The sequence below is a fragment of the Manacus vitellinus genome, unplaced genomic scaffold (genome assembly GCF_001715985.3).
Source record: "Manacus vitellinus isolate BGI_N305 unplaced genomic scaffold, ASM171598v3 scaffold_94_pilon, whole genome shotgun sequence".
Lineage (NCBI taxonomy): Eukaryota > Metazoa > Chordata > Aves > Passeriformes > Pipridae > Manacus > Manacus vitellinus.
The window spans coordinates 841,103-859,578 of NW_021940890.1; the positions used below are offsets into that span (position 1 = coordinate 841,103).

At 51.8% G+C, this 18,476-nt stretch overlaps 2 protein-coding genes and 1 non-coding gene across 6 annotated transcripts; 2 read left to right on the forward strand and 1 right to left on the reverse strand.

Annotated features, from left to right (window-relative positions):
* Positions 1-2,279: 2,279 nt before the first annotated feature.
* On the forward strand, positions 2,280-13,896 carry PRPF39 (pre-mRNA processing factor 39). Of its 4 annotated transcripts, none has more exons than XM_018086437.3 (13): positions 2,280-2,672; positions 3,049-3,174; positions 3,766-3,884; positions 4,619-4,786; positions 5,515-5,677; positions 6,483-6,590; positions 8,530-8,694; positions 9,003-9,129; positions 9,220-9,488; positions 10,053-10,237; positions 11,525-11,599; positions 12,632-12,752; positions 13,618-13,896. In XM_018086437.3, the coding sequence occupies exons 1-13, from the start codon at positions 2,343-2,345 to the stop codon at positions 13,666-13,668; spliced, it is 2,007 nt and encodes a 668-aa protein (XP_017941926.1). In that variant the 5' UTR covers positions 2,280-2,342; the 3' UTR covers positions 13,669-13,896. The 4 variants fall into 4 exon arrangements, with proteins under 4 accessions (XP_017941926.1, XP_017941928.1, XP_017941929.1 ...); XM_018086439.3 differs by lacking the exon at positions 2,280-2,672 and adding an exon at positions 3,476-3,638 and having other exon boundaries at positions 3,066-3,174; XM_018086440.3 differs by lacking the exons at positions 2,280-2,672; positions 3,049-3,174 and adding exons at positions 3,335-3,372; positions 3,476-3,638.
* Positions 9,572-9,657, forward strand: LOC112841379. The gene has a single exon (XR_003212975.1). It is a non-coding gene; the product is annotated as a small nucleolar RNA SNORD127 (small nucleolar RNA).
* A 631-nt stretch (positions 13,897-14,527) lies between the features above and the next one.
* On the reverse strand, positions 14,528-18,474 carry FKBP3 (FKBP prolyl isomerase 3; the record flags this gene model as incomplete). Its single annotated transcript, XM_018086441.2, has 7 exons — positions 14,528-14,712; positions 15,469-15,566; positions 16,351-16,418; positions 17,355-17,490; positions 17,993-18,100; positions 18,199-18,300; positions 18,394-18,474. Coding segments are annotated over 7 exons (648 nt in total), but the record flags the coding sequence as incomplete, so codon positions are not given.
* Between the last annotated feature and the right edge of the window lie 2 nt (positions 18,475-18,476).

Here is an 18,476-nt window from a genome sequence, read left to right on the forward strand (position 1 = left end):
TGGCCTGTCCCGTTGGCTGGTTCAAACCGTGGATTGCTGTCAGATTTTTGGGATAGGCCCCAGCTCCAGGGACGGGACTGGAACAGCTGTCAGGCAGACTTGGAGTCAGTTTGTAACCTCGTGTGTAGCTCAGACCACGTGTGGTGATCCAGTGCTGCTTCTCCCTCTTCCTTTTTTCCCCTCCTAATCTGATGATATGTGGATTGTTTTTTTAAGCTGGAATACATCTTCTGAATCAGCTGGAGGGGGAAGACATCTGTTACACATCAGAATAAGTTTAGGCCCTGTACTATTCCATGTTAAAAACTCTTGCATTTGTTCCTAGAATCATGGAATCGTGAAGGTTGGTCACCAAGTCCAGCCATCCCCCAGCACTGCCAAGGCCACCACTGACCCGTGTCCCCAGGTGCCACATCCACAGGGCTTGGAAATCCCTCCAGGGATGGGAATCACCCCTGCCCTGGGCAGCCTGTTCCAACACCTTACCACCCTTTCCATGAAAAAATGTCTCCTAATATCCAACCTAAATCTCCCCTGGCACAGCATGGGGCTGTTTCTTCTCATGCTGTCACTAGTTACCTCTGTCACTAGTTACCTCAAGTTTTAGGGCTGTAAACATCCTCTAAACTGTGTTTCCAAGTGCTGAGGCTGCTGTTTGTGTCACACCCTCCTCTTACCCTCGATTTTATGACCCTTCCCAGGTAAGCTGTGAACAGCAGTGGCTGTGTGAGTGATTCAGCTCTGTGCATGTTGCACTGGTAAAGGCACAGATACTGCTCTGATATGTAATGTATTAACTTAGAAATGTTGTTCATTGTCAAAATAACAGAATCTCAGAATGGTTTGGATGGAAGGGACCTTGAAGTTTATCCCCTTCCACTCCCTGCTGTGGGCAGGGACACCTTCCCCTATCCCAGGTTGCTCCAAGCCCGTGGTTCCCACCTGGTGTATCCAATGGAGAACAGAAATACTTTGAGAAACTAGTTATTAGGAAGTAGCAGAGTACACCACATGGAGCCTTTAACATTATGCCAGAGTTGCTTGGCTTGGTGAACTCCTGGGAAAACATGACCTGTCATCCCAGATGTTGAAGCTGCTGAAGATAAGGGAGAGAGATTTTTCCTTTCTGTAAAGAATTTCCCTCCCGCTGTTTCAGTTGTGGTTTATCAATGTATTTGTTGAAGTGAAAGCAGTGGTCTGGCTGTTCTCTGGAACAGGAATTATGAAAGAGCTCTGGAGAGACATGGGATAGAGACTTCTCTTTTCTCCTTTAAATGCAAAATGTATTTGCCTCCTCCTCCGAGGAAAGCAAAGGAACAGGAGTGGTGCAGTGTGTTTGGGAGTGTCAGGCTCCCACTGTCCTTATCCCAGCTGCACTCTCAGCTCTGGGCTGTTGTGCCCTGGATGTTGTTGTTCCCTGGGATCCATTACCATGGTGGGCACGGAGAAGGCTGGGCTGAGTGCCCCCTGCTCCAGCTCCAGGCGGGCAGGCTGGATCAGCCGAGGCAGGCTGGCACACAGCCAGGTCAGGCTGGCCTGGCACTGCTGCAGGAGGGCAGGGCTGGGCAGTGGCTCCTGGCAGGGAGATCAAAGGCAGGAGTGGGAGGAAGGAGGAGTCTGTCCTGAGGGACTGGAGGAAGAAGGAGTCTGTCCCAAGGGGTGGGAGGAAGTGCCTGGCACTGGGTGTGGGTGGGATCAAGGGGCTGTGTGTCAGGGACAGCCTGAGCATTTCTGTGGCCCTCTGGTGCTGGTTGGCTCGTTTGAACTTCACCAAGGGGAACTGAGTCTGGTGCTGACAGTAATTCTTGTCTTTGCAAAGTTGTCACTTAAGCCAAGCACTGAAGATACATTTTACCACCTATTTATTTTGCAAAGAAATTACTGATTTGTACGAAGTAGGAGAACTGAATGAATTTAGGGACATGGGTTAGTGGTGGCCTTGGCAGGGGTAACTTGGATTTTACGGTCTCAGAGGGCTTTTTCAACCTGAATGATTCTATGGGATTTGAACATAATTGTTTAGAATAAACTTCCACTGGACTCCTACAGGAAAACTGTAATGATTCACTTTTACACCTCAATAGCTTCCTGTGATAGTTTTTTAGAAAACCCACAGCAATTTGCATGAGCAGATGTACAAATCTGACTGCTACTAACATTTCCTTAGTGGTGAATAAGGCTGGTGCCTGAAGGGATGTGATGAGGATTGTGGTGCAGTACAGGGTGCCTGGAGCGCTTGGGAGGCTCTGAGCTGCTCCCTCCCAGCCAGCTCTGGGCGAGTCCCTGCTCCAGGGGCGCTGAGCTGTTTGCTTTGCACAGGCTCTGGAAGCACCCCCTGCGCCATGGAGAGCGCCGAGGGCACGGAGGAGGAGCAGCCCACAGTGAGCAGTGATGGCCCCGAGCCCGGCGCCGAGCCCGCGGCCCAGGAGCAGCACATGGACTTCAGCACCGAGATCATGAGTGTCACCGAGATGGAGCAGTCCCCGGACAGCTCCCCGGACCTCCACGAGGAGAGCACGCAGGAGAGCGAGATCCCCAACATTGAGAGCTTACAGACCACGGACATTGAGGCCGGCTTCCCTCCGGATTTTGACAAGTTCTGGAAAGTAGTAGACGACAATCCCCAGGATTTCACAGGATGGGTATATCTACTGCAGTATGTAGAGCAGGAGGTTAGTACCTGCCCCTTTCTCCTCAGCCTTCCAAAAATAAACAAACCAAACAAAACAAGTCCTGGGCTTCCAGTGGCAAATGTAGAGCTGGACACCAGGCTGTCACGGATGCTGCCTTAAGGCAGCTGCCCTTGCCAGCGTATTGCCATAGAATTGTAAAATCCCAGACTGGTTTGGGTGGGAAGGGACCTTAAAGCCTGTCTTGTTCCACCCCCTGCCTTGGCAGGGACACCTTCCATAGCCCAGGTTGCTCGATGTCAGCAGAGATCACAAGACACGAGCATTGTTCTAAGGCAGTGTTGATAATTGCTGTGTAAGTAGCGGGCAGGTGTGCTGGGAGGAAGGGCTGATGGCTGTCCCTGTGCCCTCCCCACAGAACCACTTGCCGGCGGCCAGGAAGGCCTTTGACCGGTTTTTCACGCACTACCCGTACTGCTACGGGTACTGGAAGAAGTACGCGGACCTGGAGAAGCGGCACGACAACGTGAAGCAGTCTGACGAGGTACGTAGGGCAGCACCACGTAGGGCCTGCCAGTCCTGCCAGCCTGGCACCGGGCTGCCCGTGCCTGCCCCGTGTGTGCCCGTGTCACACTGTGCCATCCGGAGCTAATGTTCTCTCTCTTTGTTGGCAGGTGCGTTAAACCTCTACAGTTTGTCAAGCTTTGCAGTGCAAGCCTCTGTATTACACTGCAGCTTACAAGTAGGGCAGGGCTTTTCTGTCACTTCCGTTTGTTACTCATTTTCAAAGCAATATAGTTGGTTTGCTGGTCACAATTGCTCCGTCTTATTGCATTTTTGGTCAGACGCTGTCAATGATGCTCTAATGGGTCTGTGCCCTATGGTCTGTACCCCAAAGCCTGCCCACACAACCTGGTCAGAATGCAGGGACCGCTGCGCTTTGAAGATCAAGACTCTGCACGTGGAGATCAGAACATTGCCATGTTCTATCCAACCTCCACCCGAATGGTAATGGTAGATTATTTAAACAAAATTCCAGTAATTAGTATTTCTAAGGTTCACCGGATAACACAGTGTTGCCTCTCTCTTAGGACACCACTAAGGATTTGAAGTACAGCTCATGTTCTCTTCATAGGTGTATCGCCGAGGGCTTCAGGCAATTCCTCTTAGTGTTGATCTATGGATACATTATATAAATTTCCTAAAGGAGACCTTGGACCCTGCTGACCCTGAAACTAACAGTACCATCCGGGGGTGAGTTGGGAGCAGGCTGAGATCCACAGTTACACAACACTGGGAGCAGATTAATGTATTTAGATAAGGGGAAAACTAACAACAGCCTGGTGGTACCTTAAGGACTGTCAGGAGATGACGGAGCCAAATTCCTTAAGAAGGGGGAGACAGCACAGTGTGGTACAAGGGGCAAAAGTTGTGGCTTGAGAGCTTCAGACTAGATGTTCAGAAATACTTGGTGCAGCACTGGAACCCATTAGATTTTTGGAATTTAATTCCTTGGAGGTTTTCAGTGGCTGGGATGTGTCTGAGTGCTGTGGCTGGCAGAGGTGCTGGTTAGAGTAAGAGTCTGGGCTAAGGTTTGATCAGAAACCTTACTTGAGCTGGAACTGAACCAAGCTGCAAGGTTACTGCATAGCTTTTGGGTGTTAAACTGCTGCAGTAGTGGGTTTAGAGTCTGCACAAGAGAGAAGTGGTAAAGATTGTGAATTTTCCTAATACCTCGTGTTCCTGCAAGTGGCTTTTGCCATTGCCTTTATTTGTGCTGTTGTGGTAGTTCTGGAGGGAAAAAAATGAGTGTGAGCTTTCTGACTCTTTAGAGACTTTGCTACAGATAGCTGGAAAATACTTGGAAGAACTTAAATTATTAATACAAGTGTATTTTCAAGTAAATGAGGATACTCATTTAGTAAGAGCCAGAACTTTCCTTCTTTGTTCTGTCACCGCATCCAGAAACAAGTGATTTCCTTTTCCAGAGCCTATGAACATGCAGTCCTGGCTGCTGGGACAGATTTCCGTTCTGACAGACTCTGGGAAATGTATATAAACTGGGAAAATGACCAGGGAAACCTAAGGGAAGTTACCTCCATCTATGACCGCATCCTGGGAATCCCCACGCAGCTCTACAGTCACCACTTCCAGAGGTAAAGGGGAAACAACGGCTCGGTTAATGCCAGGGATTTCCTAAGCACACCTTAACCTGCCTCTGAGAGGTGGGAGTGTTCACTCAGCACAGGAACTTGGGTTACTCAGCTTTATGTAGTTAGTTACTGATGTACTCAGGTGGTTGGACTGATTGGTTTAAAGTACTGATGCACATTTTAGGAATTTGGTTTCAGGTAAATTCACAGGTTCTGCTGTGGAATAAAGACAGGCCTTCGAATTGTGAGGAAGAAGAGAGGAAGTCTTTGGAAAATCAGAATAAGTGGTTTTGAGCTTTAATTCCTCATGCAATGCCCACGTGTGGTGAAACATTAATTAAATTGACCAAAGGGAAATACTGGTGGAGTTTGAAATAGTGGAATTCTGCTTTAGTAGGGAGAGGTGAGCGGGGAACCAGCAACCTCAGTTAAATTACACACAGTCTTACCTGTTATTTCTACAGAGCTTTCTTGTCCTTTGCTGTCTGTTTTCCACGGCAAGGGCTTTCCAAGTGCCCCACGCTGCTGTTTCTCTTTGCAGCCTGGCCCCGTTGTGGTTGATGGGTGGTGACAGTTGTGTTTGGTGTGTGAGTTGGCAGCTGGGGCACTCCTGGTGTTGCTCTGGAGTGACAGAGCAGACCCCCCCTGGGGTTTATTGCTGTGCCCTGGTCGGGCAGAGCGTGGCACCACGAACTCCAGATTGGTGCTGACTCGTTTGTGGCTGCCCTTAGGTTTAAAGAGCACATCCAGAACAACCTTCCCCGGGACTTCCTGACCACGGAGCAGTTTGTGCAGCTGCGGCGGGAGCTGGCGGCGGCCAACGGGCACAGCGGGGAGGAACAGCCCGCCGAGGAGCTGCCCTGCGGCACCGAGGACATCACCGACCCCGCCAAGGTAAGGCCTGCACACGGGCACTGCCTCGGCACCCTGGGGCTGGCACACGGGGCACTGCCTCAGCTCTGCTGGGCTGGCACACGGGGCACTGCCTCAGCACCCCGGGGCTGGCACATGGGGCACTGCCTCAGCTCTGCTGGGCTCCCCTGGGCTGGCACACGGGGCACTGCCTCAGCTCTGCTGGGTGTCCCCGGGACTGGCACACGGGGCACTGCCTCAGCTCTGCTGGGCTCCCCTGGGCCGGCACACGAGGCACTACCTCAACACCCCCTGGGCTGTCACACGGGGCACTGCCTCAGGTCCACTGGGACATCCCCTGCACACCATGCCCTCCAGCTCGGCTGCTAACAGGGCCATGGGTGTTGAAGGAGTGGAGATAGGAAAGGAAAGGGGTGATACCCAGAACTTCAGGGATGAATGTTAGTTGTTGCAGGTTAACAGATTGGGATCTGGGGTCGAAGAAAGCTCAGCAGTGGTCTGGGCAGGGTCAGGGCTGTCACAGGCACATGAAGGCCTGGAGCTGTCTGAAGGAACTGCTGATGGGAAAACACAGACATGCTGAACCCAAGGTTGACTTGCATCCAAATTCGTCTTTAATCTCAGATCAGCTTTAGCATTAGATAGAAAACCAATTTAGTTGTGTGTGCCAAGGGCCAAGGCTCCATCAGGCATTATCCCAGCCCTTCCCTGGCTGCTCAGGGATTTCATGGATCTGGGCAGATTGCTGCACACCGCTGACACACAGTGCAGTTACAAAGGGGATACTGTGTCTGCCTGTGTTACATTCTTAACAATTCTGTTCTAGCTGGTCACTGAGATAGAGAACATGAGGCACAGAATCATTGAGATCCACCAGGAGATCTTTAACCACAATGAACATGAAGTCAGTAAGAGGTGGACGTTTGAGGAAGCGGTAAGTTGGGGTTCGTGAGCCAACGTGAGCAAGAGGTTTGGACACGAGACTGGGAGCTGGGAATTGTGTGCAACAGTTGGGCCTTAGCTTAAACTGCTGGAGGCTTTGAACAGACTCAGTTGGAACAGAGATTCACTTCTCTGCCACTTCTCCTGTGAAGAGGCAGCTGTCAGCTGATTTAGAAACCTTTAAGTGGTGTTTGGAAAGAGGCAGTGTGGAGTATTGTTTACTGAGCCCCTAAGTCCTGCGAGTTAGTGCTGCCTCATTCTTCTGGGGTGTTGCACAGTCATAAGGGGATGAAGTGATTCCAATTGAAAGGTAAGCCTGTGCTAAAAGGAGAATGGAATTTGTATGGTTTTATGTTTTAACATTACACACTTAACCCTGAAATCAGGCAACTTTTGTTTTCCAGCAGTAGCCATCTCAACATGTACCTCCTACATGTAATGTATTAAAAATAATTGATTAAACTAATCATTTCATCACAGCAAATATACAACTTTTTAGATTTAAGCTGGATTACATTTGAAAAAAACAACCTGAGGTTTTCATCCTCAGTCTTTATGTTCTTCCGGACAAACATGGTTCTTGTTTTAAATTTACTTTCTCTTTTAAAGAGCACATTGTATTACTCAGTTGGGACAGATTTACAGAGACTCCCTAATGTGTCAGGTGATGTCAGAACTGGTGGGTGCTGTATTGCCCTTGGTTGGGCTGGGCCAGATGCCTCATCAGCCCCAGGAAGTCCAAACCACAGTAGGGATCCCATCACCAGTGACCTGTGTGCCAGTTCCCTGTGGCAGAGGGGAGCAGAGCAGGCAGAGCGTGTCCTGAGGTTCCTGCCTTGGGGAACCTTGAGCTACCAATTTGTGGAACCTGGGAGAAAGCTGAAACTGTGGGCTTTGGGCAGGAAATGTGTGAGAAGCTGGGTGTCCTCTTGCTTCTGGCCACAAGCAGTGCTTCCCTACCAAGAGAGCATCTGCTCTGCAGCACCGACGTGCTGCGTCTGTGGGGAGTTGGAAATGGAAAGTTCAGCGTGTCTGTAAAGGACAGAAGTGAGGTGGGTGAGCAGAGATGTCACCAAAGGTTTGGGGACAGCTCAGACCTGTTTTATTTAGCAGGAACAAGGTGCCTGTGAGCTGGTCAAAATGGCAAGAGAGTGTTGGGTTCTGTAGCAAAGGTCAGTGAGGAGCAGGAAGGGGGGATTGGCTTTGAATTTCAGGTGGCCCTGAAGAGCTGGATGTTTCTCCTTGATTGTTGTAAGTCCTTCATCCATTTGTGTGGGTTTGGATCTGGGAAGGGATTGCAGTACAGGAGAGACATAATCAGGTGAAATTAAAGATGGTGAGGAAGAGCCAAGGATCTCTGGCAGGGTGCCAGACAAAGCCATTTAAATTCAAGCAGAGCAGTGTTTCAATTGTCTGTTCTGTGCTCTGTCCCACCGTTGTAGCCATCAATGACAACATGATCTTGCCAAACTCATGGACTTGGCATAACCAGCTGGATGTAAATGTTGAATGGGAAGTTCAGTTCAGTGCTCTGTCATTTCCTGTCATGATTCTCAGCCTGGTTTTGAGTTTGATTTGTAGGCTGGATGTGTGACAGTGCTTTACTTGTATGGGTGGCCATGGAGAATATTCACTGTTGTTTATAATGTCACTGTTACAGGTTGGCAAGGGATTACCCACTTGGGGTTCTTTCCCAGCACCTGTAAACCCTGCCACTCCAAAAGCTTTCTAGGAAAGCAATGTTCCAGTGGGCTGTCCCTGTCAGTGAATCCCTGGGTCCATGCTGGGGTGACCCTGGTGTGAGCAGCTGGTGGGGTGTCACCGGAGCCCTGGTCATTGACTGGTGTTGGTTGAGTGCTGTGTGGCTGTCGGTTGTGTGAGTGCCCTGGTGTGTGTCCCTAAGTCACCTGTTGGTCCTGTGACTCTTGCAGATCAAGAGGCCTTACTTTCATGTAAAACCTCTGGAGAAAATTCAGCTGAAAAACTGGAAAGAGTACTTAGAGTTTGAGATAGAGAATGGCACTCACGAGCGAGTCGTGGTCCTCTTTGAGAGATGTGTCATTTCATGTGCCCTCTATGAGGACTTCTGGATCAAGGTAAGGGAAGCAGCTCACAGCTGTCCTGAGTGCACACCTGACCTGGTGACTAACCCTTGTACCCTGTGGAACGTTGTTCATCTATAACTATATCTGTTGCATTAGGAGATGGTCTGCTTGCAACCAGATTTGACTGCTGCATTTGCCAACTGCGTTGCCTCTCTACGTCCTTCCTTACAGAAACTAGTCTAGTGGTTCCATAAAGGTGCTGAATGGGTTTAAACAAAAGAATTTTATCGTTCTGGCATGTTTTTAGAGGCAAATGCAAGCTTTAAATTGGGCTGTCTCTGCTCTGTTTCCAACTCTAGTATGCCAAATACATGGAGAACCACAGCATTGAGGGCGTGAGGCACGTGTACAGCAGGGCCTGCACCATCCACCTGCCCAAGAAGCCCATGGTGCACATGCTGTGGGCAGCCTTCGAGGAGCAGCAGGGTAAGGGCAGCCTCAGCCTGGGCAGGGGGGGCTGCTTCTGGCAGCCTCTTGGGCCTCTCGTGTCTGAAACCATCTCTGCTGGTGTTGCAGGCAACATTGAGGAGGCCAGGAGGATCCTGAAGACCTTTGAGGAGTGTATCCTGGGGCTGGCCATGATCCGCCTGCGCAGGGTGAGCCTGGAGCGCAGGCACGGCAACATGGAGGAGGCCGAGCTCCTGCTGGAGGACGCGGTCAGGAACGCCAAGTCCATCACTGAGGCCTCCTTCTATGCCATCAAACTGGCCAGGCACCTCTTCAAAGTGCAGAAGAACCTGCCAAAGGCAAGAAAAGTGCTGTCAGAAGCCATAGAACTTGACAAAGTATGTGTTCCCTCTCGCTGTCGTACCAAAAACCCAACCCACCCCGCTGCTTTTCTCTCTTTCTGAACCCTGTTTTAAAATCATGGCAACGGTGATGACAGGAGTTGTAACTGTATGTAATGTCCCATTACTGCATGGAGACAACAGTCCCTCTAAACTGATGTTGCCACGTTCCCAAATCTGAAGTGTGCACTCTTTTCTCTCATCAGAAGCACAATGTGCTTCATCCCTTCATCCTCCTTAGAATCTTAGCTGCTGTCAGTGTGTTCACCTCTCAGGGTGAACAGGACTGGTGTGGGCAGTACTGGGGGGTGGGTTTGTGTGAGCACAGGAATACCTGGCACTGCAGGTGCTGTGAGCAAAGTGCCAGCCCTGGGTTTGTGCTGTAGATCACCTCTGGTTGTCTGTGACACAAACCAGCCCAGGGGGGAAGGGAAAGCTCTTTGGTGCCTGTCATTGTGTGTATTTGTGCTGTGGGTGTTGTGGTGTGTGACTGGTGACACACACTGAGTGTGGAATACCTGCTGGGCCAGGGGTGCACCTTCTGACACGCCCTTTGCACAGGAAAACACCAAACTGTACCTGAACCTGCTGGAGATGGAGTACAGTGGGGACCTGAAGCAGAACGAGGAGAACATCCTGAGCTGCTTTGACAAGGCTGTCCATGGAGCCTTGTCTATCAAAATGAGGATCACCTTCTCCCAGAGAAAAGTGGAGTTCCTGGAAGATTTTGGGTCTGATGTGAACAAGTAAGATGTGCTGTGTGCAGTGGGGTCACTGAGACAATGCTGGGAGGAGTTGGGCAGGGATGGCTTGGTGGCATCTCTTAAATGGTTTCCTTTGTGCTCTTGGCTAAGGAACAGTGGCTTCTCTAAACCAAATTCCAGGTTTTAAAAAGGAATAGATTTTTGAATAGGAATAGATTTTTAAACAGGAATCTCTTTTCAGAAAATTATCCCTTCTTTTCTGAAATGCTCAACACCTCACAGAGCAAAGTCTTACTGCCTGTCAGGTCTTACTGTAGTTTCCCCTTGCTAAGCCCTGTGAAGGCAGGTGCTCCCCAAAGAGGAGGTGACATGTCTGTGACACAAGTGTCATTTGAGACTGTTCCCTGGGAGCTGCTGCTTGAGGTTTCCAAAACTGCCCTGGTGGGATTTTTCCATGTTCAGCCCTATTTGCACTTATGTGGGAGGATACACCAGCAATGCATGTTTTTAAATCAACACTACATATACTTTTTCCTCTGTAAAACAAGCTCCTGTTTTTATTTACATTTTGCAGCTCAGTAACTCTTCAGGACTAACCATGAGTTCAGTTTTTCTGCTCTGTATGTTTTTAACAGCATCTGTCCTTAAATCCTGCTGCCTCTGCATGGCAGCCCCTCACTGCAGGTTTGGGATCTGGGACAGGCCAGACCCAGTGAGCTTTGCAGCTCCCAAATAACCCAGAGCACAGAATGAGCACGAGACACTGTTTTCACCCAGAGCAGTATTGACAGAAGCAGCAGGTTTTGGGGGGAAATCTGGGTGCAGCAGAGGAAAGGGTATCTGACTATTGGTGGGAATTTTAGCCAGGACTGTTCTGTGCAGCACTGAACATACTTGTTCTTCCCATGCTGGATGGGCAAAAGGCTGCAGGTGCTGCTTTGGGATTGGAATAGTTTTGCATAATACTAATTTCTGGTGTTGAAATGTTGATTCCCAAATCTCAGTCCTGCTGTGGATTGTGAGCAGGCACTGAAGGAGCAGCAGAATCACAAGTAACTTCTGGAAAACTCCTTTATAAAGGAACTTCATAAAAACTGCATCGAGTGTGAGGAATGTTGAGCAAGTTGGGAATTTGAGCCGCTGTGGAATCAAACTGAGCCTTTTGGCTTTCCCCTCTCGTGGTGGATCACTCCTTGAAATCTGTGGTGGGGTTTGGTTTAGAATGTTGTACTTCTACGGTTTGAAGCAGAGATTTTAAGCTGATTGCTCAGGGGTGGGAAATGCTGTGATGACAGTGGTGAGCAGGGTTTGATCCCCCTGTCCCCCCAGGCTCCTGGATGCTTATGATGAACACCAGGCACTGCTGAAGGAGCAGGAGACGCTGAAGAGACGGGCAGAGAACGGGTAGGGGGGACAGCCCTGGGGACAGGACACTCCTGGGAGCACACTGGGACAGCCCTGGGGACACACTGGGACAGCCCTGGGGACAGGACACTCCTGGGAGCACACTGGGACAGCCCTGGGGACAACACACAGACTGGGACACCCTTTGGGAATACTCTGGGACAGCCCTGGGGACAGGACACACTCCTGGGAGCACACTGGGACACGCCTGGGAACACACTGGGACAGCCCTGGGGAAGCACACACACACACACACACACGAACACACACATACTGTGACACCCCTGGGGACACACACACACACACACACACTGTGACACCTCTGGGGACAATACACAGACTGTGACACCCCTGGGGACACTCCCTGGGGCACACACACACACTGTGACACCCCTCTCCCGGGCTGCAGCTGGGACACAGCAATGTGGGAGCGCTCTGGAAGAGTCCAGAGAGCAGCCTCACTGGGGGGTTATTTAGTCTCTGAATGGATACATAGGTATTTTGAGGCTTTAACCCCACTGGTGCAGGAACAAAAGCACTTTTTAAAATCATTTAAAGTGTGCACTAATTAGAGCTGTACTGCTGGATTAAATATTCACAGAATCATGGAGTGGGTTGGGTTGGAAGGGACCTTAAAGCCCACCCAGTGCCACCCCCTGCCATGGGCAGGGACACCTTCCATAGCCCAGGTTGCTCCAAGCCCTGTCCAACCTGGCCTTGGACACTTCCAGGGATGGAAACATTTACTGGAAAATAACTTTTTGAGTTGTATTTCACAGGAGAGCTAAACAGGGCTGGTAAATAACTGGGTCTCTGAGCAGAAACCTGCATTGCTGTCTCAGTGGGGGGGCCAGAACGGTTTAAACCCCGGCTGTTCTGAGGCACCACTGCCCTTCCCTAAGCAATCCCGTGTCCCTGCTGGGACAGGGTGCCCAGCTGGGAAATGCTGTTTAACGAGATCTAACACTTCTCACCCGGAGACTTGCCCAGAGTTCATCCAGGATGCCAATTCCAAGCTGTTTTTCCCCCCAGCTCCGAGGAGCCGGACGAGAAGAAGATGCTGGCGGAGGACCCGGCCCTGGCGTCGGCGCAGCTGATGGACGGGGACATGCAGGTGAACCAGGCGGCCTACAACTACAACGCCTGGTACCAGGTAACGGGGTGTGCTGCCAGGGCAGGGCAGGGCAGGGACAGCCCAGGGGGCACATGGAGCTCGCTGCTCCTCCATGGCATGGCAGTTTGGAATAGAATGGTTGAGGTTGGGCCAACCACCCCCAGCACTGCCACGGCCACCACTAACCCACGTCCCCACGTGCCACATCCATGTGTCTTTTAGGTCCATGGAAGTTGTGTTGAAGTGGTTTAGTGAAAACTGGTGTTTAGACTGGGCAGAGCTGGGCAGAGCAGGGATGGAGCTGAGGCACAAACCACCAGCCCCTGGGGTAGCTGTGGTTTGGGAATGGATTGGATGCCTAAATCCCACTGAGGTTCAGTGCTCTTCCCAGTCTCATCCAGCTGGGAAACTGTCCAGCACTAGGCAGGAAAAATGCCCCAAATGTTCACACACAGAACTGCAGGAATGGCAGACTTGGAGCTGTGCCAGGGCAGGCTCAGGTTGGATCTCAGGACAAGGTTCTTCCCCCGAGGGTGGTTGGCACTGCCCAGGCTACCCAGGGCAGTGGGCATGGCCCCAAGGCTGCCAGAGCTCCAGCAGGGTTTGGATGATCCTCTGGGGCACAGGGGGGATTGTTGGGGTGTCCTGGGCAGGGCCAGGGGTTGGACTGGATGGTCCTTGGGGGTCCCTTCCAGCTCAGGCTATTCCATGATCCCTGTGATCACAGATCCCTGCCTGCCTTCCACATCCTGCTCCAGGAAGCAGACAAATCCCTCCTGGGGGAACGGGGCAGTTGTCCCTCCTTGCCAGGGGTGCTGTGCCCAGCTGGGAGCAGTGGCAGCTGTGTGGGGTGGTCTGTGCTGGCTCAGGGACACTGGCTGAGCCCCTCCTGCTGTGTTTGCAGTACAACTACCAGAACGCCTGGAACTATGGACAGTATTACCACACCACCTGAGCCAGAGTCCACTGTGCTGCAGATCGACAGAGATGGAATAAAAAAAGATATATTTTTCTAACTTTGGGCTGTGACAGAACTGTTGTGCCACCTGCTGCGGGTCCTCTGCATGTGACCCGAGCTGCTGCTCACGGGGTACGTGTGAAGAGTTGTGTGCTGGTAACCGATAAATGGTCTCTGTACAATTCTCATTTACCATAAATGCGTTTTTTTAATTCCCTGCACTAATTTATGGAGCTTTCGGAGGAATTCCCGTCGGTCCCACGATTCCATAGATTGGGTGGGTGAAGCTGGGGCCCTTTGGGTTGGTTTTGCCCCAGAGCTGGAGCCAAGGCCGTCCTGCTCCCACCCCAACTGCCACCACAGCTTTCCCAAGCCGGGCACTGTGCTGGGATTGACCCCGGAGCGGGGCTGGAGGCCTTGGCAGAGCTGTGGGGTCAGGAATGCACCCGTGGGGTGAAACCCCCTTGGTTCTTTTCTAAAAAGCACAAACTGTGTTTGGGATGGTTTTTGTATTTGGAGTTTTTCATGTACACGGTGTGAGCAAAACTTTTTTCATTTTGATCAAAGTGATCATTCCCATTTTTGTAATAAAAGCAAGGAATTCAGCCGTGCTCTGAGCCTTCTTGGATTGCCTCGGTGGTGGAGCCGGGAGTAGGGACACGTGGTGTTCCCAGGAAGGGCTGTGGCACAGGGATGCCCTGGGAACGCCTGGATCTCTGGGAGCAGAGTGCCTGACACTGGTATTGATACCTCTGAAGAGGAGTGGGAATGCTGTGGAATTCCACAGGACCCCTGTGGCCCTGCAGCCCTGCCAGGGGAGGGTGGGGATGCTCAGACACAAAGAAGGGACGGCACCGAGGGTACAAACTGGTTTAGTGGTGTCACTGTACAGAGGGGCAGGGACAGCGCTCCCTTTCCACAGGGCCAGGCTGAACTGGATCCCCAGCACCAGTCCCTGGGCTCCCAGCAGCAGGGGAATTCACTCCTCACTCGATGTCCACCAGCTCCACTTCAAAGAAGAGCTTTGCGTTCGGGGGAATCCTGGGGGGCACGTTAAGGAAGCCTAAAACACCCCAAATCCTCCAGCTCCCCCGTCCCTCCCTGGGCAGGGCCTCACAGCCGCTCTCCTGTGTCCCTGTGGTGCCACTGACCTTGGGACACCCTGGATCCAGCACTGGGCTGGATCCTGCACTGCTGCCCAGCACCAGCTGTCAGGGACACGCAGGGCCAGTTCCATGGATGCACCTCCACTAGCACACCCTGCTCCTCATTCCCTAAGCCTGGGCTCCAGGTTTGGGAGTCTGTCCTGCTGTGCTACAGGGGAGAACAGTGTCCAGGCAGCCCTTGGGATTACAGGATTCCAGCACCAGGGAACAACCTCTTCCTCCCAAAGCACTGGGGAAAAGGAACATGAATGTGTAAAACACTGCAGGATCCCCCCTCCATCCCGTACTCCAGTTGTATCCCAGAACCAGAACCAAATTTAACTGCTGTTACCCTACAGGTCACTCCTCCTGCTTCCCTACTCCACTGGTTTGTATCCCTGTCAGTAATAAGCATTTGGAAGCTTATTTGGAAGCTCAGCTGGACTAAAAAATGCAGGTGGAAAACAGCAGCAAGTTCTCCCTCCACAAGGTTTAGTTCCAAACAAAAGGACAATCCCACCCACCCTCCAAGTGCACTGAATTTCCTCAGAGTGGGAATATTCTGAGCCTGCTGTAGAGTGAACCCCCCCATTACACCCCTGCCCCAGCACTTTGCCCCACCCAGCATTCCCAGGTGTCTGTACAAGGATACTTGGCATCGGGCTGCCCCTTCTTCCCATAGGCCCACTCGGGCTCGATTTCCAGCTGGGCCTTCTCTCCTTTGCTCATGGTCAGCAGGGCTTCATCCCACTGCAAGGACAGCACACAGGGTGTCACAACAGCTGCACTTCCCAGCCTTTCCATGTGCTCCTGGGGATTCCCACCAATCCCACACCTCCACGAGCCCAGGCTGCTCCAAGGCCGGTCCAGCCTGGCCTCGCACAGAGCCAGGGCTGGGGCAGCCCAGCCTCCCTGGATCAGTGGATCCGTGCTTGTTCCAGGCTGTTCCAGACCCGGAGGCAGTAGTGCCTGTCCCTCCCCAGTGTCCCCACGAGCGGCTCCTGCAGCGCCAGATCCCAGCTCAGGGAGAGGCTCAGGGACACACGGATAAACCTGGACAGCTGCAGCTCCTGCAGCGCTGGGCACTGCCCAGGGACACTGCCCAGGGATCTGCCCCTTCCCAGGGCCAGGCCCGGCCCTCAGAAAGGCCTTTTTCCTGCTCAGCCTGGAGCAAAGGAGGCTCAGGGGGGACCTTCTGGCTCTGCAACCCCCTGACAGGAGGGGGAAGCCGGGGGGGTCGGGCTCTGCTCCCAGGGAACAAGGGACAGGAGGAGAGGAATCCAGGCAGCCTCAGAGCAGACTGACAGGAGCAGGAGGCTGGGCTTGTCCCAAGGAACACAGAGTGTTTTCCACACGCTGCTCCCCAGGGGAATGACACTGGATAATGGGACATCCTGCCCGTGTACACCCTTGCAAGTTGCATTTTTACCTCCACGAGGAACAGAACAGCAGCTCAAAAACTGCACCCTTGTCATAAATGACAGGGAAGGAAACTCCTTTGGAATTCTGAGGGAGCTGTCAATGCTGTACTTACACCTCGGATCACTTTTCCTACGCCAACCTTGAAACTCAAGGGCTTGGCTGCTTTTTTCTTCTTTGAGCCTGGAAGAGAGTTTTGTGTTGCTTTGCTTTAACATCACTCCAGCACACACCACACTGCTGTCTACAATTACAAATACATATGAGAAATAAATATATCATTTTATTATATTATTTTTTAGTGTTTATGTTATTATAACATTATAATATTATTTTAATATTCAGTGCTGTGCACCAAAGCCATCGTTCACTGTTCAAGCTGCACCAAGAGCTAAAGCTGATGAGCATCTTTCAAACCCCAAAGACTCATTTCTGAATTAATAAAGGTGACAGTACAAGTCACAAACACATTAAGGAACCAGAAGTCAAAAGGGAACATAAAACAAGTACAAGAAGTCCCAGACAGCATTCCAGTGACTCTGGAATACTGTTCCTCTGAGCGTGGGACACACTCTGGAAAAGCCTTTCTAGTACTGCAGGATTTCATACTCCTAACCCCTCTGATCTGTCACAAAAACACCAGAGTACTCAACTCCCTCTCATTCCAGTGCCTCCATGTTTAAGGATTTACTAGAGAAGGACACTGAGATGTTTATTTAGAGAAACTCAGGACACTGCTGGTGCTCGAGTTCCATAGGAGAGGGAAGCTCCAGCTCTCCCCTCAAGTATTTTCAGCCCTGATTAAGTCCCTGCTTTTCACATTCCCAGGCCTGGAGAATGCCAGAAGGGAGGGCTGGCAGGATGCAGCAGTGTCACTTGACACCAGCCACTCCTAAAATACTGCCCTGCCTTACCTCATGGAAAATCAGGATCCGGGAGGGGGCTCAGGGACATCCCAGCAGCTCAACAACAAAGCAGTTTGTCAGGAATCCCACAGGGACACTTCCAGAGGCAAACACCTGCCCAGATCTGCTCAAGGAGCCCAGTTAATGCACTCTACAAGAGCCTGCAGCAAACCCCAAACAGTTTCTCTGTGCACCCATCTGTGCATGACCTTACTTGATTGAATATTGGTATCGAAGACTGTCCCATCCTGCAGCTTTCCCGTGTACCAGCAGTGCACAGTGTCTCCTTTCTTCGGGAAGTTGGTTTTATCGCCCTTCTTTAAAATGGATTTTGTATACTTTGGTGGCCCCTGAGGTTGTAAAAATAAGCCTTGTGACTGGTGGGTTAAGTAGCTTCAGATCAACTATGAGATGGAACAAGCACTTAGTTTAAGGCATTGAAGAAGACATGCACTGTTAGTGAAGGGCGTGTTCGTGGGTAACTGCAGGGCTGGAATATATGGGGAAAATGCAGCAGATTTAAGGTTAAGGCAGGGTGCAAACACCAGAGTTCTTGCTGGAACCAGGTCTTTGGAGAATCCTGGGTTGGAAGGGATCCACAAGGATCATCCAGTCCAATCCCTGGACACCCCAAGAGTCACACCATGTGCCTGAGAGGATCATCCAAATGCTCCTTGAGCTCTGGCCGCCTTAGGGCCGTGCCCACTGCCCTGGGGAGCCTGTTCAGTGCCCCACCACCCTCTGGGGGAAGAACCTTTCCGTGATACCCAACCTAACCCTCATCCTGAGACAGGGGACCTGGTTAATTTGATTTCCCACACGACAAACGCGAGGCGGGAGTGTCGCACAAACCTCCTCCACAGCCTCCTCAGCCTTCGCCGCCTTCCCCTTGGCCTCCTCCGCCTTGGCCGGCTTCGCCTTCTCCGCCGCCTTCTCCGCGCCGTCCGTGCCCTTGAACCGCTGAGGGGGGAGGATGAAGAGCCACATCCATCAGCCATCAACCCCCACAGGACCACCACCCCCCTCCCAGCTCCGTTCCCCCCTCCTCGTCCCCTCACCTGCGTGTGGAAAAGCTGCGTGTAAGCCGCGATGAGCTGCTCCTTATTCGCCGTCTTCGCCACGTTCTTCACCTGCCCCAGCAGCTTGTGCTCCGCCAGGAACTGCCGGACACACGAGCGCCAGCCGTGAAACACCCGCTCCAAAAGCGCACCGCACGCGCGCTCCAAACTATTCGGATTTCCCCCCGAACTCACCGCCTGCGCCGCGTGCTCCTGCAGGAATTTGATGATCTCCTTCTTGGCCAGCGCCTCGCTCCGCAGCTCCTCCGCGCTCCAGG

Bases quoted from the DNA above. Each gene is read 5' to 3' on its own strand.
- PRPF39 (XM_018086437.3), top strand. From the start codon at position 2,343: ATGGAGAGCGCCGAGGGCACGGAGGAGGAGCAGCCCACAGTGAGCAGT. The intron at 6,591-8,529 runs GTAAGTTGGGGT...TGACTCTTGCAG, and splicing joins GGTGGACGTTTGAGGAAGCG to ATCAAGAGGCCTTACTTTCA. The intron at 9,489-10,052 runs GTATGTGTTCCC...CCCTTTGCACAG, and splicing joins AAGCCATAGAACTTGACAAA to GAAAACACCAAACTGTACCT.